The following is a 26525-nucleotide window of genomic DNA, read 5'->3' on the forward strand; positions in this document are numbered from 1 at the left end:
CCTGAGGATGAAAAAGGGGTGGGGTTTCCTGGTCGGATCTGTACTGGAAGTGCTTGCATTCAAACTTGAGTAGAAAAATATCTTCACAAGAGGAGGAAACAAAATAAAATCGAAGGAAATCTTTTTTTTTTTTTTCTAGATAGGGTTTCTCTGTGTAGCTTTGGAGTCTGTCTGGCACTTGCTCTGAAGACCTCGAACTCACAGAGATACGCCTGCCTCTGCTTCCCAAGTGCTAGGATTAAAGGCGTGCGCCACCACCCAACCAAAGGAAACTCTTAAGGAAATGCTGACTCAAGATCTTCAGGGTCTTAAAGACGACACACAAAACAGGCATCAAACAATGAGGCTTTGGTGAGAGAAGAGGATGAAACATGACCTAGGGAGTGTGAGAAACATGCTTGGGGGGGGGGGGAACACCCATCACACAAAATTTAAACACAAACTAGGAAGTTGTGAGTCCCTTTGTGTATCACACAGACACACATTAAAGACGTGTGACAGACCAAAGACCATACAATCTCAGGGGTGGAATTGTGATCTTTTCCTGTTTATTTGTATTTTTCATACTTTCTGAAGTGAACATGCATTAATTTTGCAATAAATGGCAGTTTTATAACTAAAAAAATATCTTCAAAACAAAGTATTTTCGGCCGCTAGTTGGGGAGGAGCTTCAGTAAGCATTCTTGACAAAGCCCGCTTGGCCCAACCAGTTCCTGCTCCGGAGAAGCACTGCTGGACGCAGGCTTAATCTTATTCCCGCAGCTCCATTCCCGCGACGCTAGGCTGTGAAATTTGACCCCTTCGGCCTACCGTAGCCGGAAGTGCGCTCGACATTGCTTCCGGGCTTTCCTTTAGTTTTCCCAAAACCTTGTCTCCCTCACGCTGCCTCCCCACCCCCGCTGTCGCTCGCAGCGGTTTTTGTGTTTGTCGGCGAGGCCGAACTCTGGCGTCGAAATCTGGGGTCCGTGTGGAGAGACGCAGCCCTGTGGTGAGGAGTGGCGTTGTGGGGAGGACGAACTGAGGGAGGCTGAGGCGGACCCGGGCTGCTTTTCTCGGAGCCCGCGGCTGTGCGAGGAGACTCGGCGGAGGGCGGAGAAGTCTGGGGGCGGGGCCGAGCGGGCGGCGGGTGTGAGGCCGGGGCTGCGGGCGCTGCACCGGGGCCGCTGCTGCTGCTGCCGCTGCCGCTGCGATCCCGTCGCCGCCCCGGCCGCCGAGCCCCGTGCGCGCGGTTCCTGGAGCGTGGGTGTGAGTGGTCGCCTTCGCTGCAGGCTTTGCTCTGTTCACGCAGGGAGACCTTGTCTGTCTTCCTTTGCTTTCTGCTGGGCATGGAATCCGGGGCCTGGTGCCGCTGAGAACCCCTTCCCCAACGCAGCCATCCCCCTGCATGATCGTAGGAGCTACTTTACCATAGGGAAGCCAAGTAACGTGAGAAAGAACCCAAGATGGAATTAGTTAATTACGGTCCGCTGTCTGCAGGTGGCCGTGGCACTTAGGTTAGACGCAGTGTCGAGATAGAGTCATCCTATTAAAGAACACAGTGTCTCATACAAAATACAGAAATACCTTACTTTGTAGGTAAACTCTTCAGTTTCCTGAAACACTATTTTGCTAGCTCCCTGTTGCATGTTGGTGTTCTCTAACCTCTCCCTAAGCTATCTTTAGATCTTATTTAGGCCCGTTATTGTATATGAGCAGGTGAGTTTCCCCAGAAAAATCTCCTGGTCACATTCAGGAGGAGAAGGAGAGAACAGACCGTGTGACTAAGAGGTTGCAGGATAGAGTGCGTTTTCTTCCGAGACTGAAACTGTCTGAATTGAGGTGAGAGTCGTGCTCGTTTCTTGTTCCCCACAGGGCAAAACCATGTCCTCCCTCCCTGGGTGCATTAGTTTGGACGCAGCAACAGCTGCAGCTGACTCTGATGACATTGCTGAGCTGCAGCAGGCAGTGGTTGAGGAGCTGGGTATCTCTATGGAGGAACTTCGTCATTTAATTGATGAAGAACTGGAGAAGATGGACTGTATACAGCAGCGCAAGAAGCAGCTGGCAGAGTTGGAGACGTTGGTGCTGCAGAAGGAGTCTGAGGTGGCTTATGTTGACCAGGTATATGACGATGTGTCCAGGTAAGGACTCGTGGAAGCAGAAGCCAGTGTGCGCTTTTTCCATTCTTTTTGTTTTTATGTTTTTTTATACATTTTTTATTTATATTTATGGAGCTCTACATTTTTCTCTGCTCCCCTCCCTGCTTCTCCCCTTCCCCCTCCAGCCTCCCCCCCCCCCAGGTCCCCATGCTCCCAATTTACTCCGGAAATCTCGTCTTTTTCTACTTTCTACTTCCCATGTAGATTAGATCTATGTAAGTCTCTCTTAGTGTCTGCATTGTTGTCTAAGTTCTCTGGGATTGTGGTTGCCAGTGTGCATTTGCAGGTTTGTTGGGGTGGTTTTTCGTGACCTAGTTCAGTCATGTGGGACCTCACACCTCTTCAGGGTTTATAGTGCAGCGTGGCAGCATGAACTTTTCCCCTGTGTATTTGGTCAGCAATAGGCAAGTTAAAAGCTTTTGAATTCTTTTGTCTTCCTTCTCTGCTAAACTTTGTTTCCTTAGTATGATCACCAGGAAGTAAGGATTGTGGATTTGTTGTTTTCTGTTTTTCTTGGGGGGGGGGGCGTGTTTAGATACAGGTTTTCTCTGTGTAACAGTCCTGGCTGTCCTGGAACTCACTTTGTAGACCGTGCTGGCCTCGAACTCCCAGAGATCTTCCTGCCTGTGCCTCCCAAGTGCTGGGACTAAAGGCATTCGCCACCACTACCCAGCTCTGTTTTTCTTTTCCTTGTGAGACAAGATCTCAATATCTAGACTTAGCTGGCCTCAAACTTGCAGAAATTTGCCCTACCCCTGCTTCCCAAGTGCTGCAATTAAAGCACTCAACTTTTTGTGGTTGGTTTGTTAGGGTCTCACCAATTCCAGTGTGTGGCCTTGAATTTGCTGGTGGCAGCCAGCGGTGGTGGTGCATGCCTATAATCCCAGCTCTTGGGAGGCAGAGGCAGGCAGATCTCTGTGAGTTCGAGACCAGCCTGGTCTACAAAGGGAGTTCCAGGACAGGCTCCAAAGCTACAGAGAAACCCTGTCTCGAAAAACCAAAAAAAAAAAAAAAAAAAAAAAAAAAAAAAAAAAAGAATTTGCTGGTTGGTGACTGAGCAGATCTCGACCATCCTGATCATCCTGTTACATCCTGAGTGCTGGGATGTAGGTGTGGGCCAGCATGCCCTGTTTGTGTTGTATTGGAATAGCATCAATATAACAAGGGCTCAGCAATCATTCTGACAGCTGAGCTATGTCCTTAACCTCTCAGCTTGCTGTCTTTAACTGAGAAACATTAATAAATTCATAATTCCTCCAGAATATCTGTTTCAGATCACCAGAGAGGGTGTCAGATCTTGGAGTTATGGACAGTTGTTAGCTGCCATATGTGTGCTAGGAATTGAACCCAGGTCCTCTGGAAGAACAATCAGTACTCTTAACCACTGAGCCATCTCTCCAGCCACTAAAACCTTATTCTTAGTTCCCAAATCCACATAAATAATTATGCTGGGTCTTCTGACTTCCAGCAGGTAGAAAGATACGACTCTAACAAATTAATTATTTCATGTAGTAATTGCTTGGAAACAAGAAACGTTAGGGAAAAAGCATTCTAAATAGATACTTTGGAACATGTATGGCAAACAATCTATACTCTTGATGCTGTGTTGTTGCTGATGTTTTTAAAGGTTTCTCACTCTGTAGGCCTTGCTGGCCCTGAACTCACTGTATTGTCTTACGCTGACCTCAAACTTAGGCAGTTCTGGTACTTGAGGCTCCTAAGTACCAGGATCATAGGTGTGAGCTCCTAGGCTTGACATTGCATAAATGTGGATGAATGCTAATGCTCCAAACCTTACTTCTCCACTGGCTGTGATCTTCTCTATGTGTTCCAATATTAGGGCAGTGATTAATTGTGAGTCTCTGGTGAAGGATTTCTACTCTAAGCTGGGACTGCAGTATCATGACAGTAGCTCCGAGGATGAATCTTCCCAGCCTACAGAAATAATTGAGATTCCTGATGAAGATGATGATGTCCTCAGTATTGATTCAGGTAAATGATGAAACTTTTAGTTAGAAAAATTCTTAGAAAGCTGGGCGATGGTGGCACATACCTTTAATACCAACACTCGGGAGACAGAGGCAGGCAGACCTCTGTGAGTTTGAGATCATCCTGGTTCACAGAGTGAGTTCCAGGACAGCCAGAGCTACACAGAGAAACCCTGTCTCGAAAAAAAACCAAGAGAGAGAGAGAATGAGAATGGAGCAGGCATGGTGGCATATACTTTAGTCCCAGCACTCTGGAGGCAGAGGCTGGCAGATGTCAGTTCCAAAACCACAGAGCTAAACAGTGAGAGCCTTTCTCAAAAACACCAAAAAAGAAAGAAAGTTCTTAGAATAAAAGCTGAAATATGAGATGAGCAGGTGGAAAATAAGGAACCATATTGTCAACAACTCCATATACTACATTACCTGGCACATTTATTGTAGAAAAAGCAAGTATTATTAGCACCATAAATATTCCCTGTGTGCTATATCCTGATTGCTTCCTTTTCCAATTTCAGATAAGGTATATTTTCTGCCCCCCCCCCCATGTGTTTGTGTGTGGTTTACCTGTGTCTTAATTTCTTTTTATGTTACTATCATAAAATATTCTGACAAAATTAATTGAAGGGAAAGAGCTTATTCTGATGATTATTTCCAGATCATGGCCCATCATGGTGGGGGATTTACAGTGGCAGGAGCCTGAAGCATCTGGTCTCATTGTATCTGAAGTCTGGAGATAAAGAGGATGCCTCATGCTGCTGCTTAGGCTAGCTAACTCTTTCTCTCTTTATGAAGTCTAGGGAATGGTGACCACCCGCAGTGGGCAGGATCTTCCACCGCTACACAGTCAAAATAATTCCCTATTGACTTTTTACAAATTTTGTCAATTTCCCATTAGTGGTCACAGTATATGTACACATGGGCATGTTTGAGTGTGTGAGTACATGTATGTTTGCAGATGTTCAAGCATGAGACTTCAGAGGTCTACAGCTTTCTTCCTTCACTTTATAATGGACACAAGGTCTCACTGGACCTGGAGCTTGCCAACTCTAGCATGTGTAGATAGCCAGTTTACAATGTATCTCTGTTTTGTGGGTACTGGGATTGCAGGTTTGATACTGAGGATCCAAACTTCAGGACTTGGTACTTGTATTGTAAACACTTCATGCGTTGAACCATCTCTCTACTTTTATTTTGAGCTAAGATTTTACTGTATCTAGCTGTTGTGGAACTCACCATATAGAGCATACTAGCCTCAGCCTTGTAGCGATACTTCTGCTTTCTAAGTGCTATGGTTAAAGATGTGGCTAACACACCAAATTTATGTGTGGCTTATGACTTACCTCAATACGCAAATTTAGCATTTATTTGGACTCCATAGCAGTTGGTTGCTTTTTTGTTTTTTGTTTGTTTGCTTCTTAGTTGTTGTGGGGTTTGGGGGAGGTTGTTTTGTTTTTATTTTTCTATTAAGTGTGGTAGGTTTTTTTCTTCTTGTATGGATATTTTGCCTACAGGTATGTATGTCTACCATGTCTATTGTGTGTTTGCTCAGTATCCACAGAGGCCAGAAAAGGACATAGGATCTCCTGAAACTGGAGTCTTGTTTGGTTGTAAGCGTCCTTGCAGGTGCTGGGACTTGGACCCATGTCCTCTGGAAGAGCAGGCAGTTCTCCCAATTGCTGAGCCATCCTCTCATGCTTTGTTTTTTTGAGATAGTCTCACTATGTAGTCCTGACTGTCTTAGAACTTGGTATATAGACCAGACTGTCCTCAAACTCAAAAGCGAAACACCTCCCTTTGCCTCCTGATTGCTGGGATTTCTGTTATGTGAGATTTCATTAAGGTATTATTCACATAGCATAAAACATAGACATATTAACTATGTGATTTGAGTTTTAGTGCATTTATATAGTAATCCAAGTTTAGAAAATTTGTATCACTTCAAAATATTCCTTTTACTAAGTTTCCATGGTCACCCCTAACAACCACTGATCATGCCTTCTCTATACTTTGTCACTTATAGATAAATATAACTACAATCATGCATATGTGTATACTGTCACTTAATTGGGGGGGGGGGGTGAGACAGGGTTTCTCTGTAGCTTTGGTGCCTGTCCTGGAACTAGCTCTTGTAGACCAGGCTGGCCTTGAACTCACAGAGGTTCACCTGCCTCTGCTTCCCGAGTGCTGGGATCAAAGTTGTGCGCCACCACCGCCCATCTTGTCACTTAATTTTTAAAAAATATGAGTCACTTTATTGTAAAGAACATGCAAATAAAAATCATCCTGCAGCTAGATCAACACAGCCCAGACCAAAAGTCTATGTGTGAACTTCTGTACAATAGAACAGCTAGCCATTCTGAAGCTGTGGAGCTTCATTTTGGATTTTGCACTTTGACTGTCAATGACTTTCTTTTGAGACGGGATATCACTTAGTAGCCCTGGCTGGCCTAGAAATCATTATGTAGGCAAGACTGGCCTCAAACTTAGAAATTTGCCTACCTCTTCCTCCTGAGTGCTGGGATTAAAGACATGTGTGCCATACCTAGCTTCAATTACTCTTTTATATACTTAAGACCACACACACACTCTCTCACACTCTCAGTTGTACTTTTGTACACTTAAGACCACATACACACACAAAACAAAACCCAAAAAATCTGTGGCAGAGTTCAAAGTAGAAAAAGTTAGCCTTAGCCATTTGCGGTCATGCATGCCTTTAATCCCAACACTTTAGAGGCACGTGGCATAGGCAGGCGGATCTCTGAGTTCAAGGCAAGCCTGGTCTACAAAGTTCCAGGACAGTCAAAGTTGCGCTGAGAAACCCTGTCTCGAAAAGAAAAGGCTAGCCTTATGCCCTTTTCTGTGTCTTTTACCTGCATTCCATTCTTCCTCATCACCCAGTGTTACCCTTTTCTGTTCTTCTTTCTACATGTTAAGTTGTACCTGTATGTACATTTGTTTACATATATGTGTGTATACATTATAGGCAAAGATCCAAATATGTAAAAGGAATGTTTTCCTTTCTGAGATTTAGTGGCCTCACTTAATACCCATTTTAAGTCTGTCCATTTTCTTGAAAGTATTATGATTTCATTTTTCTTTAGAGTTGAATAATATTCCATTTACATATATACCAGATTTTCATTATTCATTCGTTGGCTTTTTTCCTGCTTAGTCAGTAACTTTATTGTCTTATGAAAAAAAATCTTCATAGATAATTGCTTTAGCTTTCAACAGCCTGTTCCTGAGCTCTGAGGAAACTTGCCCTCTTTTGAGCAACTCAGTCTTTCCTCTGGGCAACAGACATTTTGGAACAGTTTTACCTCTTAACTTCTCTCATGGGCTTCTTCTCATAGGCTGAATTCTCTCGGGTAACAGCATGAGCTTTCTCACAAATCTCCTCCATTATGTCTGGAGTGCAGTGTTCTTTATGAACTGAGAGACCTGTTTCTTGTAAGCATCTTTGTCTTCATTAGGTAATGCCTGCAGTGTGTAATACTCTGACCATGCTGTCTTCTCGTGTACTTCTGCATTGAACTTGCTTTCGGAATCATACTTAGGAAATTGTTGAGTACAGTGAGGAGAAGACAAGCCTCTATTCACATCTCCCTTCAGGGACCCAGAAACTTTATTGTCAGTTGTACTTGGGGCAAGACTTGTACCCAGATAACAAGTAAAGGCAACAGGCTAACCATCAATGCTTTTCATATTGTATTCATCTCCAGTTCCCTCCACTTGGCCTTCATAGATCTTGTCCATACCAAACCTATTGAGAAACCTGCATGCCAGCAGCAGGCCAGTGCTGTAGGCTGCAGCGTCATCCATGTGCGTATGCTGTGCATGCACAATCCCAGTGGGCATGCGTAACCTGACAGATGCAGGAACTCTCATCCTGTCTATATTCGGGTTGGTGTGTTGTGTTTATTGTCATTTTTGTCTTGGATCACCAATCCCTCCATTTTCCTGAAAACATGGTGATTTTATTCTTCTTTAGAATTGAGTAATACTCCATTTACATATGTGTGCCAGATTTTCATTATTCCATTTTCCCATCTTTTATTTATTTTTATTATTTTTTTTTCTTTTCTTTTTTGGTTTTTCAAGACAGGATTTCCCTGTGTAACAGCCCTGGCTGTCCTGGAACTTGTTTTGTAGACCATGCTGGCCTTGAACTCACAGAGACCAACCTGTCTCTGCCACCCAAGTGCTGGGTTTACAGGCTTGTGCCACCCCCAGACTTTGTGTTTTGTTTTGTTTTTCAGGACAGTGTTTCTCTTTATAACAGTCCTGGTTGTCTTTGAACTCACTTGGTAGACCAGGCTGGCCTTGAACTCACTGAGATCCTGTTGCCTGTGCACCCTAAATGCTGGGATTAAACCACAGCCTGTCCTCACTCTCCCGCTCTTAACTGTTTCCCATACTATCTACAGTCTTTCATCTTCCCAACTAACTTTCAACTTTCATGTTTTGTTTTGTTTTTTAATTTTTATTTTCTAAGCCACTGAGTTTAATTAGAGTTGCTTACATGTGCATGAGTGTGGGGTTCTTTACTGGATCATGGGCAACTTACCAGTGGCTACATACATCCCTGAGGAAGAATTGCTCTCCCTCCTCCATCAGCCTCTAACTGCCAATAGTTCCTCAGGGAGGGGTGGGACCTGGTGCCCCTCCCTCATCCTTGCTGGAATGTTGACTGACTTGATCTTCTGTGCGTCTTGGGCGGGTGACACCAGAGCTGCTGTGAGTCCTCCCTGTGCCATCCAGAAGACAACTTTTCCCAGCATTCCTCCTTATCCCACCCCCTCTTCTGCAAGGTTGTCCTGACTTGTGGGCTTGGGGATGTTTATAGCTGTCCCATTTAGGGCTGAACACTTAACCGTCGCTTATTCTAATTGCTTTGACCAGTTGGCAGTCTCTGCATTAACTGCTGTAGAGTTGTGCTACATTTGGACTCTTTCTAGTTTGGGATGTCATGAATGATGCTGCTGTGAATGTTTTTGTTTCAGTGTTTTTGTGGGCATTTTAGTAAATGTATGTTTGTCTTATTAGGCAAAATTGCCATAGTTTTTCAGAGCAGTTAGATCAGTTTCCATTCTCACAAGTGATGGGAATAGCTCAGTGGTAGAACGCTGACTGACATACATGACATACACAGTTGAGGTATGAGAGTTCCAGGCTCCCTGTGTTTACCAGTGATTGTTGCTCACAGGGTTTACTTTTGTTTTTTTGTCTTTCTGGAGACTTGAGGCAGAAGGATTACTGAAATGAGTCTTTCTCTGTCCCATCAGCCACCTCTCAAATAATGACACGGAGACTTCTTTTTAATTATGGAAATCCTGCCTTAGCTTAGGCTTGTTTCTAACTCGCTCTTACAACTTAACTCATTTCTATTCGTTTATACTGCCATGTGACGTTTACCTCTCCTGCATGTCCGCTTCCTCTGCGTCTAGCTGGCGATTCCCCCTTTCTTCTTCTCAGAGCTCTCTCTATCCTCAAGTTCCACCTATACCTCCTGCCTAGCTATTGGGCATTTAGCTTTTTATTAAACCAATCACAGTAACATACCGTTACATAACAATAGTCAAATATCTCCCAACAGATTACTATGAGTTAAGGTCAACTTGGACAACATAGTTTCAGGATAGCCTTGATGGCAGAGTGAGGTCATCTCAAAAGCAGAGACGAAAGTTGAAAAGTCTACTATTGCCTAGAATATAGAAATAACTCTGTAATATAACAAGGGAAATAATTTTAAGATTTTGGAGGCTGAATATCTCAGCACTTGGCAAGCAAGGTGAATCTCTGAGTTTAAAGACAGTTTAGCTGAAGAGATGGTTCAGCAGTTAAGAGCACTCGCTGCTCTTCCAGAGTTCCTGAGTTCAGTTCCCATCAACCACATGGTGGTGGCTTATAACCATCTAAAAGTGGGATCTGATGCCCTCTTCTGTCATAAAGACGTACATACAGATACAGCACTCATATACATTAAATAAATGAATAAATAAATCTTTAGCTGGGCGGTGGTGGTGCATGCCTTTAATCCCAGCACCTGGGAGGCAGGTGGATATTTCTAAGTCCCAGGCCAGCCTCGTTTACAAGAGCAAGTTCCAGGACAGCTAGGACTGTTACACAGAGAAGCCCAGTCTTGAGAGAGAGAGAAAAATAAAAAAAGACTGCCTAGTCTGCATAGCAAGTTCTAGGCCAGCCAGTGCAACAAACAGACCCTGTCTCAAAAGTGGAGAAGGGCGAAGGCTTTTAATGGATTCTTTGGAGTTGTTTTTATTTATTTATTTTTTGGCTTTTTGAGACAGGGTTTCTCTGTGTATCTCTGGCTCTCCTGGAATTCACTCTGTAGATCAGACTGGCCTCAAACTCACAGAGATCCACCTGCCTCTGCCTCCCTGAGTGTTGGAATTAAAGGTGTGTGCCACCATAGCCCAGCTTGATGCTGATTTTATTTGTTGTGGGGGTTGCTTGTTTCGAGACAGGGTCTTTTGTAACCCAAGCAGGCCTAGAGCTTAATGTGTAGCTAAACATGACTTTAAATTCCTGATCTTTCTGCCTCTCTATTAAACCTGAAGTTACACATGTGTGCCATAGCATCTGGTTTTCCTAGATTTGTAAATGGTAATAAATACATGAGAAGATTTCTCAGCATCATTCATCATGGGTGACATGTAAATCAAAACCACTTTTTAACTGTACGTGCCTGTAAAACCAGCACTCAGGAAGCAATGCAATAAAGATTGTAGGGTCAAGGGCAGCTTCCACTTGCGTACTAAATACCAGGCCAGCCTGGTGTTGTTTGACTCTCTTGTTAGCCTTTCTTTGGATTGCCAGCCCCCAAATAATGACACAGAGACTTACTAATTATGAATAGTTTGTCTTTAGCTTAGGCTTGTTCCTAACTAGCTCTTATAACTTAAATTAACCTGTTTCTATTAATCTGCATTCTGCCACATGACTCTTTACCTCTCCTCCAGTTTGTATGTCTGACTCCCTCCAGGTCTTGGTGGCATTTCCTGTCCACCTAAGTTCTAACCCTAAGTTCCTTTCCCTCCCTGGAAGTCCTGCCTATTCTTTCCTGCCTAGCTATTAGCCATTCAGCTCTTTAGTAAATCAATCATAGTAACATGAATTCACACAGTATGAACAAATATCCTACAGCAGCCTGGGCTACATGAAGCCTCACTCTCAAAAAAAACAACAAAAAAAGCATACAAACATTTATTTTAGCATTATTCATGGTTGCTAAAAAGTAGAAGCAGGTGAGTTGAGGAATGGGTAAACTGAATACAAGGTATCTGCTTACAGTGAGGTGCTATTCAGCTATGAAATTGTACTGACATGTTTTACAAGAGAGGGATCTGTGTAGACCACAGATGTTATATGACTCATTTATATGAAATGTCTAAAACAGGCAAATCCATAGAGACAGACTATAGATTTCTGGTTGCCTGGGGCTGGGGAAGTGGAGGAAAGGAATGATGGGTAATGAGCATGAAGTTTCCTTTTGGACTGATGAGAATGTTTTGAAAGTACAGCATGATAGTGTCTCGGTCTAATCAATGGACTAAAATTCACTGAATTACATGCACATGGATTAGACCTTAATTAAGAATTTGGTTTTTTGGCTGGGGTATGGTAGTGCACACCCTTAATTCCTGCACTTGGGAGGCAGAGGCAGATGGATCTCTGTGAGTTTGAGGACAACCAGGGCTACACAGACAAAACCTGTCTCAAAAAAAGAAAAGAAAGAAAAATTCAAATAGATGATGAATACCTTGAGTGTTGTAGACCCCCACCCATCTCTGTGCTTCATCTAGAGGGAAGCACTGGCAGGAGCTTACTGCTTTTCTCTCTAGACTCCTTTCACTACCCTGTCTCCTACTGGGAATTGAGCCCAGGGACTCATCATCTATATTACCAGAAAATGTGGTCCCACCCGCTGTTTACTTATTTGTTTGGTTGGTTTGGGGGTTTAAAAGTGGGTTTTGCCTTTTAGAAATTTATTTTTATTCTTTTTAACTATGTGTTTAAAAAATGTGTCTGTCTATGTGTATGTGAGTATATGAATATGAGTATAACCAGACGCAGCTCAGGAAAGGTCACCGGATCTGAGATGTGGTGATAAGTGGTTGTAACTGCTAATGTGGGTACTACGGTCCAAACTGGGTCCTCTGAAAGAGAATTGTTCCCTTTAATCACAGAGTCCGCTCTTTAGTCCTAGACTTTTGGTTTTTTGTTTGGTTTGGTTTTTTTTATTCATATGTGTTCTTGGTTGGTGTGTAACTCACCGTGTAAACTAGCCTGGCCTAAATACTCCATTATCTTTCTGTCTTACCTCTCTTTATTTTGAGACAGGGTCTAAATTGCCCAGGCTGGTTTAGTTCTTACCTTGTAGCCACAGCAGCCTCTCATGTTCTTGCCTCAGTCTCTCAAGTAGCTGAGTTCATAGGTTTTGACACCAGGTCCTGCTATCCTTCAATATCTTCATATATTTATTTATTTAGAACATTTTGTTTTCCTTATTGGTGCTGGGGATTGAACCCAGGGCCTTACCCATGCTATGCAAGTACTCTTCCAATGAGCTACTTCCCCAGACTTTTTTTATTTTATTGAAACAGGATCGCTCTGTGTAGCATTGGCTGTCCTGGAACTCCATCTGTAAATCAGCCTGGCCTTGAACTCATAGAGCTTCAATTCACCTACCTCTGCTGGGATTAAAGATGTTCTCCACAGCTGGGCAGCGGTGGCACTTGTCTTTAATCCCAGCACTCGGTAGGCAGAGACAGGTGGATCTCTGTGAGTTCAAGGCCAGCCTGGTCTAAACAGCAAGTTCAGGATAGGCTTCAAAGCTACAGAGAAACCCTTTCTCAAAAAACTAAAAAAGAAAGAAAAAATGTTCTCCACCACCACTCAGCCATCCCAGACTTTTAAATTGCTTTTATCAATAATGTTTTTCTACTTAAGATTTGAGTTCATTCAGTTCTTGCTTCATTGAAAATTACTGTATTCCCAGGTGGTGGTGGCACACGCCTTTAATCCCAGCACTTAGGAGGCAGAGACAGACAGAGCTCTGTGAATTTGAGGCCAGCCTGGTCTACAGAGCGAGTTCTGGGACAGGCTCCAAAGCTACAGAGAAACTTTGTCTTGAAAAACCAAAAAAAGAAAATTCTGGTACCTATATCTGTATACTCATTAAAGTTCTTTTCTTCCATAGGTGATGCTGGAAGCAGAACTCCAAAAGATCAGAAGGTTAGTTGGGTTGGTTATAGGAAGTTAAGACATATGAAATTGGCCAGGAGGAATGTCTCAGTGGTTAAAGAGAGCATACTGCTCTTGCAGAGGACTTGAGTTTAGTCCCAGCACCCTATTGGTAGGCTTCCAGCTGCCTGTACCTTAACTACAAGGGAGTCAGTGCCCTTTTTTGGTATACAGGCACCTATATACAAGTGGCATTCACTTACAGAGACAAACAGACATAAAACCCAATTAAAGCCAAGCCTAGTAGGACATACTTTTAATTTTAGCACTGGGGTGGCAAGAGGCAAGTGGATCTCTGTTCAAGGCCAACTTGGTCTACATAGTGAATTCCAGGCTGTGTAGAAATACCCTGTCTCAAAAAACCAAAATAGTAATAACTAAAAACAGTAAATTTTTCTGAGTATAGTAGCCCATACACCTGTAATCTCCACTCTGGGATGGCAGAGGCAGGCGGAGAGGTGGATCTCAATGGATTTGAGGCCAGCCTGGTCTACATAAAGAATTCCAGGCTTGTTAGAGTTAAAAAAGTGAGCCTCTGTCTCAAAAACTTTACTAGAAGTAGTAATAATAATAGCAATAACAATAATAAACCATAACTCTGTTTAAGAACACTCACTGCACCGGACAGTGGTGGCGCACACCTTTAATCCCAACACTAGGGAGGCAGAGGTAGCTGGATCTCTGTGAGCTCAAGGCCAACCTGGTCTACAGAGTGGGTTCTAGGACAGCCAGAGCTACATGGAGAGACCCTGTCTCAACCAAAAATAACAACAAACAAACAAAAACCACTTGCTGCTCTTGCAAAGGACCTAGGCTCACTATTCATCACTCCTATGATCCCGGTTTTTTCTGTTTTTTGTTTTTCTGGAACTAGCTCTTGTAGAGCAGGCTGGCCGCAAACTCACAAAAATCCACCTGTCTCTGCCTCCTGAGTGTTGGGATTAAAGGTGTGCACCATCACCACCCAGCTCCCATGATCTCTTATATCACTCCAGTTCCAGGGGATCTAATGTCCTGACTTCAGCAAGCACATATGTAGTACACACATAAATACAGGCAAAACTCTTGTACACATTAATCTAAAACAAGTTTTTAAAAATTATCTTAAAAAATTCATAGTTACTTGTTTAAAAGAATATATATGAACTCATAGGCTGTAAATGTTGGTCATCTGGTACAGTGCTTGCCCTAGCATGCAGGAAGCCTTGGTTCAGTTCCAGTACTACACCATCAGATTTGTGGTACCTGCCTATAATCCCAGCACTTGGGAGATGGACGCAGGAAGACCAGAAGTTCAAGGTCATCCTCAGCTACCTAGTAAATTCTTGGCAGGCCTGGAATATAGATGACCCTTTCGTTTTTGTCTGTTTTTTCTTTTGTTGTTGTTGTTGTTTTGTTTTGTTTTTTTGACACAGGGCTTCTCAGTGTAGCCCTGGCTGTCCTGAAACTGAATCTATAGATCAGGCTGGACTTAGACTCAGAAATGCCTGCTTCTGCCTTCCTAGTGCTGGCGTTAAAGGTGTGCGCCATTACCACCTGGCTCAGGTGACCCTATTTAAAAAAAAAAAAAATAGAAGTAGCTTTTAAAACTAGGGATAATTTGGGCCTGTGCATATAATCCGTTTAGTTTCAGTGTATCTATGATGTAGTAAGCCCCATGTGGATATTGCAAGAATGCAGAAAAATTGAGAAGTTGCCTTTCCCTGCACCTCCAAATATAATTGAATCTGTTTTGATTGTTGAATACAAGTCTTCATAGTCAGTATTCTTTTTCCTGTTTTATTTTATTTATTTGCAGCACTAGGTATGTGAAGCAGGGGTCCCTGGACATGTTAAGCAAGTTCTGTCTCACTAAGTCCCTGGCTTTCTCATTGTGTCTTAACTCCTGATAACTGCATCCCTGAACCCTTCTGTTTTCCTACAGCTCCGTGAAGCTATGGCTGCCTTAAGAAAATCAGCTCAGGATGTCCAAAAGTTCATGGATGCTGTCAACAAGAAAAGCAGTTCCCAGGATCTGCACAAAGGTTGGTGTTGAGGAGTAGCTACAGAGATGAGAGGTGTCCACAGTCGGCTGAGCTTGTTTGATGTGGTGGCTCAGGCTGGTAACTGTTGTTACTATTGCTGTTAGTAAGGACACGCTGGTAGGGTGTGCCGAAGGATACCTTTAGGTATGAACGTGGGGGTGTTCTGTATTCAGTGTTCTGTTTCTCCTGTTAGCATAAACAGTTGAGTTGTCTTGTGTTGCTGCCTTTGTCCAAGGGTTCAGCAAAAGTGTCTAGTGGTCGCAGAATACCTCAGTTTCCTTTATTTCCTATACTACGTTCTTTGTGATAGTGTCTTCTGTATCCTAGGCTAGACTTGAGCTTCATATTTTGCTGAGGATGACCTTAAACTTCTGATTCTCCTATCTTCCCTACCTGAATACTTGGGGTTTTAGGCATGAAATACTATGTTGGGTATATGTCATAGTTAGATTGAAATTCAGGGCTTTGTGCATGCTAGGTAAGCACTCCACCAGCTGAGCTGCACCCCCATCCTACCGTACTGCCCTCTTGACCTTTCCTTTCTCTAACCTATGACGTCACTCTTTATAACAACAATGTGTGTCCGTAGGAACCTTGGGTCAGATGTCTGGAGAACTGAGCAAAGATGGGGACCTGATAGTCAACATGCGAATTCTGGGCAAGAAGAGGACCAAGACGTGGCACAAAGGCACCCTTATTGCCATCCAGACTGTTGGTATGTTCAAACCAGAGGACGGACTAAGGAAAGGTCTCCCGTGGGTCTCCATTGCTGATCCTTTCCCCAAAGCCTTTCCTTTCATCTCCTACATTGCACCCAGGACTTAGAGTTGTGTTGTCGTCGTTTGTTTTAATTCTGTTTGTCTTATACCCAGGGCTAGGAAAGAAATACAAAGTGAAGTTTGACAACAAAGGGAAGAGTCTGCTGTCCGGCAACCATATTGCCTACGATTACCACCCTCCTGCCGACAAGCTGTTCGTGGGCAGTCGAGTGGTGGCCAAATACAAAGACGGAAATCAGGTCTGGCTTTATGCTGGCATTGTAGCTGAGACCCCCAACGTCAAGAACAAGCTCAGGTACCTGGGCGGGTTTGTAGATTGTAGGGGAGCTGGGAGCACAGCACCCCACTATTCATAACCATGGGCAAGATTTCACTGCCAGCTTTTGTGTTCTCATCCTTTGTAATCAGAAGCCCTTCCTCTCTTCCCATGTCATATATTTTCTTTTTTTCATTTTTCTTTTTATTTTTTATTTTGTTTTGTTTTTGTTGTGGCTGTTGTTTCTTTGTTTTTGTTTTTGAGTCAGGTTTTCTCTGTAGATTTGGAGCCTGTCCTGGAATTAGTTCTTGTAGGCCCGGCTGGCTTTGAATTTACAGACGTCCACCTGCCTCTGCCCCCCAAATTCTGGGATTAAAGACGTGTGCTACCACCTCCCGGCTCTCTGTCTCTGTCTCTCTCTCTCTCTCTCTCTTTCTCTTTCTCTCTTTCTTTTTTTAAAGACATCTCTGTGCATAGCTCAGACTGCCATCACACTTCTTATGTATCCTAGATTGTTCTCAAATTCACAAGCTTCCTGCTACTGTCTCTGGAGTGCTGGGATTGGAAAAAATGTATCATGCAATTCTGGCTGACCTGTAACTCTCTATTCAGACAAAGTGTCCTGGAATTTAGAAGGATCCTCTTTCCTCTACCTCCTGAGTGCTGAGATTAAGTGTGTGCCACCATGCCCAGAAGAAAGAAATATTCCAGAAAAGGGGGAGGTGGTTGATATAAGGGAAAATCTATGGGTAGAAATAAAAACAGACTGGAAGGTTTGTGATTCAGAGAATAGATAGTATTATAAAATATTCTATAACCCCCACATCTTTTTGTCGTTTCCATTTCCCCTGCAGATTTCTAATTTTCTTTGATGATGGTTATGCCTCCTATGTCACTCAGTCAGAACTGTATCCCATTTGTCGACCACGTAAGTGTTCCTGTACTCTTCCTCAACTCTAATTTTCTCTTCTGCTTTGTCTTTCTTAAAATGGTCAATTGAAAAGTCTGAATTTTGTTTTGGTGTTGCAGTTTGTTCGCAGATACAGCATTGTTGGTTAACTTATAGATAGCCCGTTATAGCCAGAGTGGGCACTAGAAGATTCTGGCTTCCATTAGCATCTGATAGATGTGCTTTGATTTCATTTCTAAGGTATTAGGTGTAAAGAAGGCTGCTGTCGTGTTTCATATTTCTGTTAGTGTTGTCTACACGGTGTTTCATGTTAAAGCTATGTGCATTCATGCACATGTGCGCAGGCCAGAGGGCAAATTTGGGTGTTACTCCTAAGGTGCTGTTTCCTTCTTTGGTTGTCTTGTTAATGTCTTATTTTATTTGTATGAGTGTTTTGCTTGCATATATTTGACTACGTGCATTTGAATTCTCTGGGACTGGAGTTAAAACTGGTTCTAAGCTGTCAGAGGAGTGCTAGGAATTGGATTGTCACTGGCATTTCAAGTGCACACGCACGTGGCATGTTTTTTATGTATGTCCTAGGGGTTAAACTCAGATCTTCATGGTTGTGAATTGGGCACATTACCCACTGTGCTGTCTCCCCAGCCTTTATAATTTTTTATTTTGCTTATTTTTTAAGGCAGGGTTTCTCTGTGTAGTCCTGACTGTCCTAGAACTGTCTATCATAGACCAGGTAGCCCTGAACGTGCAGCAGTCCACTTGCCTCTACCTTCCACACTTATTTTTAATCTCTCTGTGCAGTGCCTATGCACTCATCCATTGAGGCCAGGTGTGAGGACGGCTGATGTCTTCTGTTACTCTTTCCCTTATTGGCTTGAAATACGATCTCGCACTGAAACAGAAACCAGTTTGGCTAGGCTGGCTGGCCAAAGAGCTCCCAGGATATACCTGTCCCTACTCCCTAATGCTGGGATTCCAGGCCACCATGGCTTTCCACATAGGTGTTAAGGGGAAGAATGCATTTCTGATCATCATTGTTGGCATGGAAATAAGCGTATTCCAGGGTCTTTTTGTTTTTGAGTTTTAAACTTTATGTTTGCATGTTCACGTTTGCATGTCTGTAGGCCAAAGTTGACGTTGGATGCCTTCCACAGTTGCTGTCTACTTTGCTTATTATTTATTGAGGCATGGTTATTGGCTAAACTTGACAATTCCAGCTAGCAGGTTGCTTTGAGGATATCCTATTTCTGCCCAAATGTTAGGATTATAAGCAGTCACCACACCAGCTCAGCTTTTACATGGATTCTGTGAATCTGAACTCTGATCATCGTATTTACATGGCAAGTGCTCTACCTGCCGAGCTCTGTCTCCTGGAGTCCAACTGCCTTTGAAATCCCTGTATAGCCAAGGCTTTTCTCGAATTTCTAATCCTACTGCCTCCATCTCCCACATGCTGGGATTATAGGTTCATGCCACCATTTATGGCTATATTTTGTGTTTGTATTTGTGTGTGTGTGCGTGTGTGTGTGTATTTGTGCACATGTATGTGCACGCACACACATGCCAGAAGTTCATGTTGGGTTTCTTATTACATTGTTTTCCACCTTATGTTTTGAGACAGGATGTCCCACTGAACTCCTGACCAGTTGGCTAGGTTAACCTGGCTAGCTGGCTGGCTGGCTTGTAGGTAGGTAGGCCATCATATTCTTTGACTCTTCCCCCAGCAGTACTAGGGTTGCAGGTGTGTGCTATGGCACCTAGTCTGTTGATGGAGGTTTCTGGTCCCGCCTGGTCCCGCAGCTGTTCAGTCCCAAAGAAACACACAGAGGTCCACATTAATTATAAACTGGTTGGCCTATTAGCTCAGACTTCTTATAACTCTTATAACTTACATTAGCCCATAATTCTTGTCTGTGTTAGCCACGTGGCTTGGTACCTTTTATCAGTGAGGCATTCTCATCTTGCTTCCTCTGTGTCTGGGTGACGACTGCAAACTGACTCTTTCCTCTTCCCAGAATTCTCCTGTTCTGTTGCCCTGCCTCTACTTCCTGCCTGGTTACCCCACCTCTACTTCCTGCCTGGCTACTGGCCAATCATCATTTTATTAATACAATATAAGTGACGTTGTCCCACAGCACTAGTCTGTGTAGGTGCTGGGTGTCTGAGTCAGGCTGGAGGATGGCTCAGTTAAGAATATACTTGATGCTCTAGCACAACTGTCTAATTCCAGTTCCAGGAGACCCAATGTTCTCTTCTGACCTTTTTGGGGACGGCACATATGTGATGCAGAGAAATGCATGCAGACAAAGCATGCCTAAAATACCTAAAATACCTAAAATAAAAAGAGCGAATCTTTAAAAGAAGTAAGATTTTAGGAGAATAGAACGGAGCTGGTAGGATGTGCTGTAGCTTAGTGGTGGAGAGCTCCTCCTTTGCATCTGGAAGGCTGTAGGCTTGATCACCAACACTGACTAGAAAAACAAAGGTAGTGGTGTGTTGAGACCCTGCCTCAGAAGAGAGGGAAGGACTGATGGTTTATTTCATCATAGCTTATATCAGCCAGCCAGTGGGAAGCTCCAGAAAGTGCAACGTTTATTTGTTTTATGCAAATCGCTTAGGCAGTGTATGACTTACTTAGTATTTTACTTAATTTGTATATACATTTGCACATTGGATTCCATATTTAAGATGGCCTTGGTTTTGTTTCCCTTGAGGTTATGATTTCATTTTTTTTTCTCTCTCAAAACTTTAAATGTGTCTAATAGTTCCTTGCCAACTGTCCTTCCCTTCCAAGACATGTTTCTGCCCTCAACTCTGCTTTTTTCCTTTGGATAGTGAAAAAGACATGGGAGGACATAGAAGACAGCTCCTGCCGAGACTTCATAGAGGAATATATCACTGCCTATCCAAATCGCCCCATGGTGCTTCTCAAGAGTGGCCAGCTTATCAAGACAGAGTGGGAAGGCACGTGGTGGAAGTCTCGAGTTGAAGAGGTGGATGGCAGCCTAGTCAGGATCCTCTTTCTGGTAATGTTCTTTCAAAGAAGGGTTTAGGTTAAGATTGAAATGGTTCATTGGGTAAAGCCACTTACTGCCAAGTCCAGGAATCAGAGGTGACTCGTGGCATATATTCACAAGAGAGAGGATTGATTCTACCCTGAACCTGTTTCTTTGCCTTCCTTTCATCCTGCCTCCTAGGATGACAAAAGATGTGAGTGGATCTATCGAGGCTCTACACGCCTGGAACCCATGTTCAGTATGAAGACATCATCAGCCTCTGCACTGGAGAAGAAGCAAGGGGGACAACTCAGAACCCGTCCTAATATGGGTATGTCCTAAAAGTACCTAGGGAACAGACAAGGCAGACAGGCCAATAGATGTAACGAGTCTTTTCTGTCCTGCCAGCCAGCTCCCAAGTAACAACACAGAGACGACTTATTAATTATGAAAACTTGGCCTTTAGTGTAAGCTTGTCTCAACTAGCTCTTACAACTTAAATTAACCTATATTATTAAATCTATATTCTTGCCATTTGGCATTACCTCTCTTTCATCTCGTATTTCCCATTTCCTGTGTGTCTGGCTTGTGGCTCCCTTTCTTCTTCCCAGAGTCCTTTCCAGAAGTCCCACCTAACCTCTTCTTCCTGCCTAGCTATTGGCCATTCAGCTCTTTATTAAACCAGTCGGAAGTCACCTTGGCAAAGATATATCTTTACAATGTAAACAAATATTCTGCAGCAAAGATTACATATGGCAGCTGTCCTCTTATTTACCAGAACAATACTTGTAACTCATTGGCTAGAGATAAGTGTCCAGGATGTTTTCAGTAGTGATGGTGGATTTGTGGAGAGGCCTCCACATTGCTATGGCTCTGATTCTTTCTGAATACCCACATAAGGTCAGGTGGTTGGCGCACACCTGTAAGCAGTTCCAAGTAGTTGGGAGACAAAAGTAGGTAGATTCAGAATTCAAGATCATCTTTGGCTGCATAGTTTGAGGCCGGCCATGTTTACATGTGACCATGCCTCAAAACAATTTTTTCCCAAAACCAGCATATACTAGTATACTTCCTTATGATGTAAATAATGAAACAAACAATCTTAACACTTAGAAAATTGCCAGTGCCACTTTTGTATATGAATACAGGTGTGCACACGCATGTTACAGTGCATGTGTGGTTAGAGGACAATCTCAGGTTTAGACTCAGCTTCCTGCTGGGCATTTAATCTCAGCACCGAAGGCAGGTGGGGTCTGTGAGTTTGAAGCCAGCCTGGTCTACAGGGCAAGTTCCAGGACAGTCAGGCCTACACAAAGAAACCATAAGGCCTCATCTTCCTTTGTTTGAGGCAAGTTCTGTTTATTTGGGGCATCTGCAAGGCTGTCTGCCCTGTAGGCTTCTGGGGCAATTCCATGTTCTCTACCTCCCATTTCCCTGCAGGAGCACTGGGATTATAGACACATGCTACTATGCCTAGCTTTACATAGGTCTGAAGATTTGAATACAGGCCCTCGTGTTTGTATCCCTGAGCCACCTCTGCATTTCTTTGCTGCATTTTTATATTGTGTTAGTTGATAGAGTGTGATAAGGATATCTGACACAGCTGTTATCCTCCTAATTGTAATTTTTGTTTTTCCTGTAGGTGCTGTGAGGAGCAAAGGTCCTGTTGTTCAGTATACACAGGACCTAACTGGCACTGGAACCCAGTTCAAGCCCCTGGAGCCCCCACAACCCATAGCTCCACCTGCCCCACCTGCCCCAGCTCTTGCCCCTCCTCTATCCCCACAAGCAGGTGACACTGAGTGAGTGCTCATCCTCCTTTTTACTTTGAATATTTTTCCCTCCCATACATAACTTCTGAATCCTTAACTGTGTGTTCTCTTTTCAACCTCCCTAGAAGCTTAGAAAGCCAACTTGCTCAGTCACGGAAGCAAGTGGCCAAAAAGAGCACGTCATTTCGGCCAGGATCTGTGGGCTCTGGCCATTCCTCCCCTACTTCACCCACACTCAGTGAAAATGTACCTGCTGGGAAACTTGGGATTAACCAGACATACAGGTAAGGAAACCTCAGACGCTGTAGGCAGCTTGACAACGTGGACTATTTAATCCCAACATCTGGGAAGCAGAGGCAGGTGGATCTCTGTGAGTTCAAGGCCAACCTGGTCTACAAAGCTACAACCAGGACAGTCAGAGCTGTTACACAGAGAAGCCCGTCTTGGGAAAAAAAAAAAAAAAAAAAAAAGAATAGTTAAATTAGAAACCCCATGAGAAATGAGAAACACACTGTCACCAAAACTTGTTGCGTGTGTTACCATCATCTTTCCTTGACTCCTAGGAATAGCAAGAATGTTTAGGATACAAAACACAGACGCTTTGGTAGAGGACTAGACTCTGCTCTGTAACACAGATTCATTAGGGAAAGTCCTGTTGAACTAGAGTCATGATCTGTCTGTCTGTGAAGAATAGGCAGGGGGTTTCGTTGTCTAGGTTTGTTTGCCAAGAGAAAGGATCTGACATTAATCTTTAGCATCCAGAGCACAGCTGCCTGGGTGCATTGGCACACACCTGTAATCCCAGCTCTCAGATGGGTAGAGCAGAAGATTGGGAACTGCAGGATACCCTGGGCCACATGATGATACCCTGTCTCACAAAAAAAAAAAAAAAAAAAAGCACTCTATGAAAGATGAGAGAGGTAGCTTAGCCAGCTGGAGGAGGGATGATTATATGGCAGAGAGTCCTGTTATCTTCTGGCCTGTTATCTTATGATCTGATATTTCGCATTTAATTTGCAGATCACCTTTGGCCTCAGTAACATCTGCCCCAGCACCTGCAGCTCCTCCAGCCTTCCATGGGATGTTAGAGCGGGCACCAGCTGAGCCCTCCTACCGAGCCCCCATGGAGAAGCTTTTCTACTTACCTCATGTCTGCAGTCACACTTGTCTGTCCCGGATCAGACCCATGAGGAATGCACAGTACCGGGGCAAGAACCCCCTGTTAGTGCCGCTGCTGTATGACTTCCGGAGGATGACAGCCCGGCGAAGAGTTAACCGCAAGATGGGCTTTCATGTTATCTATAAGACACCCTGTGGTCTCTGCCTTCGGACAATGCAGGAGATAGAACGCTACCTTTTTGAGACTGGCTGTGACTTCCTATTCCTGGAGATGTTCTGTTTGGATCCATATGTTCTTGTCGACAGAAAGTTTCAGCCCTTTAAGCCTTTTTACTATATTTTGGACATCACCTACGGCAAGGAAGATGTTCCCCTGTCCTGTGTTAATGAGATTGACACCACTCCCCCACCCCAGGTGGCCTACAGCAAGGAGCGCATCCCTGGCAAGGGTGTTTTCATTAACACAGGCCCTGAATTCCTGGTTGGCTGTGACTGCAAGGATGGGTGTCGGGATAAGTGAGTTGGGGTGTATAGGGCTTGCTCTTCCTGCCTCCAGCTTTATTACACTTGCCTTCTTTTTTCTTTTCTTTTTTTCTTTATATTGCTTTCCCGTCTTCCTATTTCAGCTACAGTTCTGCTAAGGCCACCATGAGAGTTATGATATAGAGACTGAGTGTGGTGTAATTTTGGCATTTGAGAAGCTGAGGCAGGAGCATCTTGAATTGTGGGCCAGCCTGGGCTTTATAACAACTCTGAAGGTTGGGTTACATAGTGAGGTCTTTTTATAAATAACAGAGAAGAAAGTATTGAGGTAAGGAGGCCGAAGTCTGATGCGGCCTCTTGTAACCCTGGGAATGTTTGTTTCTTTCTCTGTTCCCGTCCCCACTTGCTCTGCTTTTGTCTCTCCTTTGCTTAAACTTTTGTCCCTTTGTTCAGTCCTTTGATCCTCTATATCTACTCTACACTTTCTGTATCTTCCTCTTCCTTTTTCCTAAACAAAAACTGAAATTGCAATACCTTTTACCTTATCCCCATCCTTGGTTGTTGTTTGGTTTTTACTCAGAGCATGAAGGACTTCTGGGAGTCCCTAGTGACTGAGGGTGAGACCTCGAATGTCCCTGGCCAGAGGGTTTCCATAACCAATTAAAAGTGGCTTTTAGCTTCTCCTGGCTTGCTTCATGCTTAGCGTGACCTGTGGACGTTAGAGCCTTTCTTCATGTCTCATATTTCAGGCAATCCTTGCCAGCAAGGTCACTCACGCAGCAAGTACACCTCCTTGTCACACATGGGCACCTTGGGCATAGCAGAGCCTGGCATGAGACAAGTGGCTGCTTCTAGGAGATTTTAAGTTATGGACTCTGGACTCAGTTTTGCTTTAAGACAGTCTCATGTAGCTCAGGCTGGCCCAGAACTCATGTAGCTGAGGATAATTATCTCCTGACCCTCCTATCCCCATGTCTCAAATGGTGGATTACAGATGTGCATCGCCGAGTCCAGCTGCCGTCCTTCATGTATCTCATGGTCATGGCTCTGTTGACACGCTTTTCTCTTTACAGATCCAAATGTGCCTGCCATCAGCTAACTATCCAAGCCACAGCGTGCACCCCAGGGGGTCAGATCAACCCTAATTCTGGCTACCAATACAAAAGATTAGAAGAATGTCTGCCCACAGGGTAAGTGGTTGGATTGGTGAGGTGCCTCAGATAGAGGAGTATGTTCTGGTTTTTCTATTTGTAAGAACCATTGGAAACCTGAGGATTATTCTGAGGGTGGTAATACATGCTATGACTCCAAAAAATGCGAACCATTGCTTTTGGGAGGCTGAAACAGGAAGATAGTTTCAGACCCATCAGTCCAAAATCCTGTCTCAAAAAAAAAATAACTGAGAATTAGTTTCTAATAATTTTATTTTTTTAATATTTATTTATTTATTATGTATACAATATTCTGTCTGTGTCTATGCCTGCAGGCCAGAAGAAGGCACCAGACCCCATTACAGGTGGTTGTGAGCCACCATGTGGTTGCTGGGAATTGAACTCAGGACCTTTGGTAGAGCAGGCAAAGCTCTTAACCTCTGAGCCATCTCTCCAGCCCTCTAATAATTTTCTTATATAGAAAACTTAGAAGGATGTGATAGGATTGCTTGATTTCTAGGCTGGGTTGAACTATGCCCCAAGACCTTGTATGGAAAAAAAAAAGAACTGGCACTAGCAAGATGTTCAACATTAAGAACACTTGTTCTTGTAAATACTTGGATTTGACTCCCAGTACCTGCATGGTCACTCCAGTTCCTGGGGATCTGATACCCTTTTCTAATCTCCAAGAACATCAGGCACACACGTGATATGCAGACATGCATGCAAGCAAAACATACATATAAGATTAACTTTTTAAAAGAACCATTAATTTCATAGCTGTGTAAATGTTCTGCTTATGACTTACTCTAACAAGTGAAATGTATTCAAAGAGAGTAGGAAGAACAAATTATAGGTCTTTGTTAACTTAAAATGAAAAGTTACGCCAGGCATTGATTATGCACACCTTTAATCCCAGCACTTGGGAGGCAGAGGCAGGCAGATCTCTGGGTTCGAGGCCAGCCTGGTCTACATAGCGAGTTCCTGGACAGGCTCCAAAGCTCCAAAGCTGTCCAGGCTCCAAAATCCTGTTTGGGGGAGGAGGCAAGGTTATCCTTAGCTAGCCGGCCTGCTCTACATAAGACCTTATCTCAAAAATGTAGAAATTTTAAAATATCAAAATACATTTTGGAAATGTTTAGTTGTCACTGCAGTGGGTTAAATGAGAATGGTTCCCACAGATTCTTAAGTTTGAATGCGTGGTTGAACTATTTGGTAAGGACTAAGAGGTGTGGCCTTCTGAGAAGTGGTGTGTCACTAGAGGTGAGCGTTGAGGTTTTAGAAGCCCACACCATTCCAGTTAGAGCTCTGTCTGCCTCATACTTGTGGGTCAGATTTACGCTCAACTACTACTCCAGTGCTGTGTCCCACGATGAGGGCCATGGACTCACCATATAAAACACAAGTCCCCAACTAAATTCTTTTTTTGTTTTTTGAGATATGGTTTCTCTGTGTAGCTTTGGAAGCTATCCTAGGACTCCCTCTGTAGACCAGGCTAGCCTCAAACGCACAGAAATCTGTCTGTCTCTGCCTCCTGAGTCCTGGGATCAAAGGTTCAAAGGTATGGGCCACCACCATCCAGCAGATGCTTTCCTTTTTTTTTTTTTTTTTTTTTTTTTTTAAGATTTATTTATTTATTTTT

General features: G+C 43.6%; 1 protein-coding gene and 1 pseudogene across 2 annotated transcripts in view; one reads left to right on the top strand and one right to left on the bottom strand.

Annotated features, from left to right (window-relative positions):
- The first annotated feature begins 820 nt into the window (after positions 1–820).
- Positions 821–26525, top strand: part of Setdb1 (SET domain bifurcated histone lysine methyltransferase 1) — a 35279-nt gene continuing 9574 nt past the window's right edge. The window contains exons 1-14 of one of the 2 annotated variants that reach the window (XM_050124626.1): positions 821–988; positions 1852–2120; positions 3979–4130; positions 13350–13384; positions 15318–15417; positions 16007–16132; positions 16290–16491; positions 17307–17380; positions 20198–20388; positions 20560–20689; positions 22001–22160; positions 22259–22414; positions 23151–23765; positions 24806–24922. In XM_050124626.1, the coding sequence (XP_049980583.1) occupies positions 1861–2120; positions 3979–4130; positions 13350–13384; positions 15318–15417; positions 16007–16132; positions 16290–16491; positions 17307–17380; positions 20198–20388; positions 20560–20689; positions 22001–22160; positions 22259–22414; positions 23151–23765; positions 24806–24922 (2318 nt within the window). In that variant the 5' untranslated portion in view covers positions 821–988; positions 1852–1860. Of the gene's footprint in view, positions 989–1851; positions 2121–3978; positions 4131–13349; positions 13385–15317; positions 15418–16006; positions 16133–16289; positions 16492–17306; positions 17381–20197; positions 20389–20559; positions 20690–22000; positions 22161–22255; positions 22415–23150; positions 23766–24805; positions 24923–26525 lie in introns of both variants that reach the window. The other variant, XM_050124625.1, reaches the window with a different exon arrangement.
- On the bottom strand, positions 7174–8163 carry LOC126489997 (60S ribosomal protein L5-like; annotated as a pseudogene).

The sequence above is a fragment of the Alexandromys fortis genome, unplaced genomic scaffold (assembly GCF_014885135.2).
Source record: "Alexandromys fortis isolate MF-2015 unplaced genomic scaffold, M_Fortis_MF-2015_v1.1 scaffold_218, whole genome shotgun sequence".
NCBI classification, from domain to species: domain Eukaryota; kingdom Metazoa; phylum Chordata; class Mammalia; order Rodentia; family Cricetidae; genus Alexandromys; species Alexandromys fortis.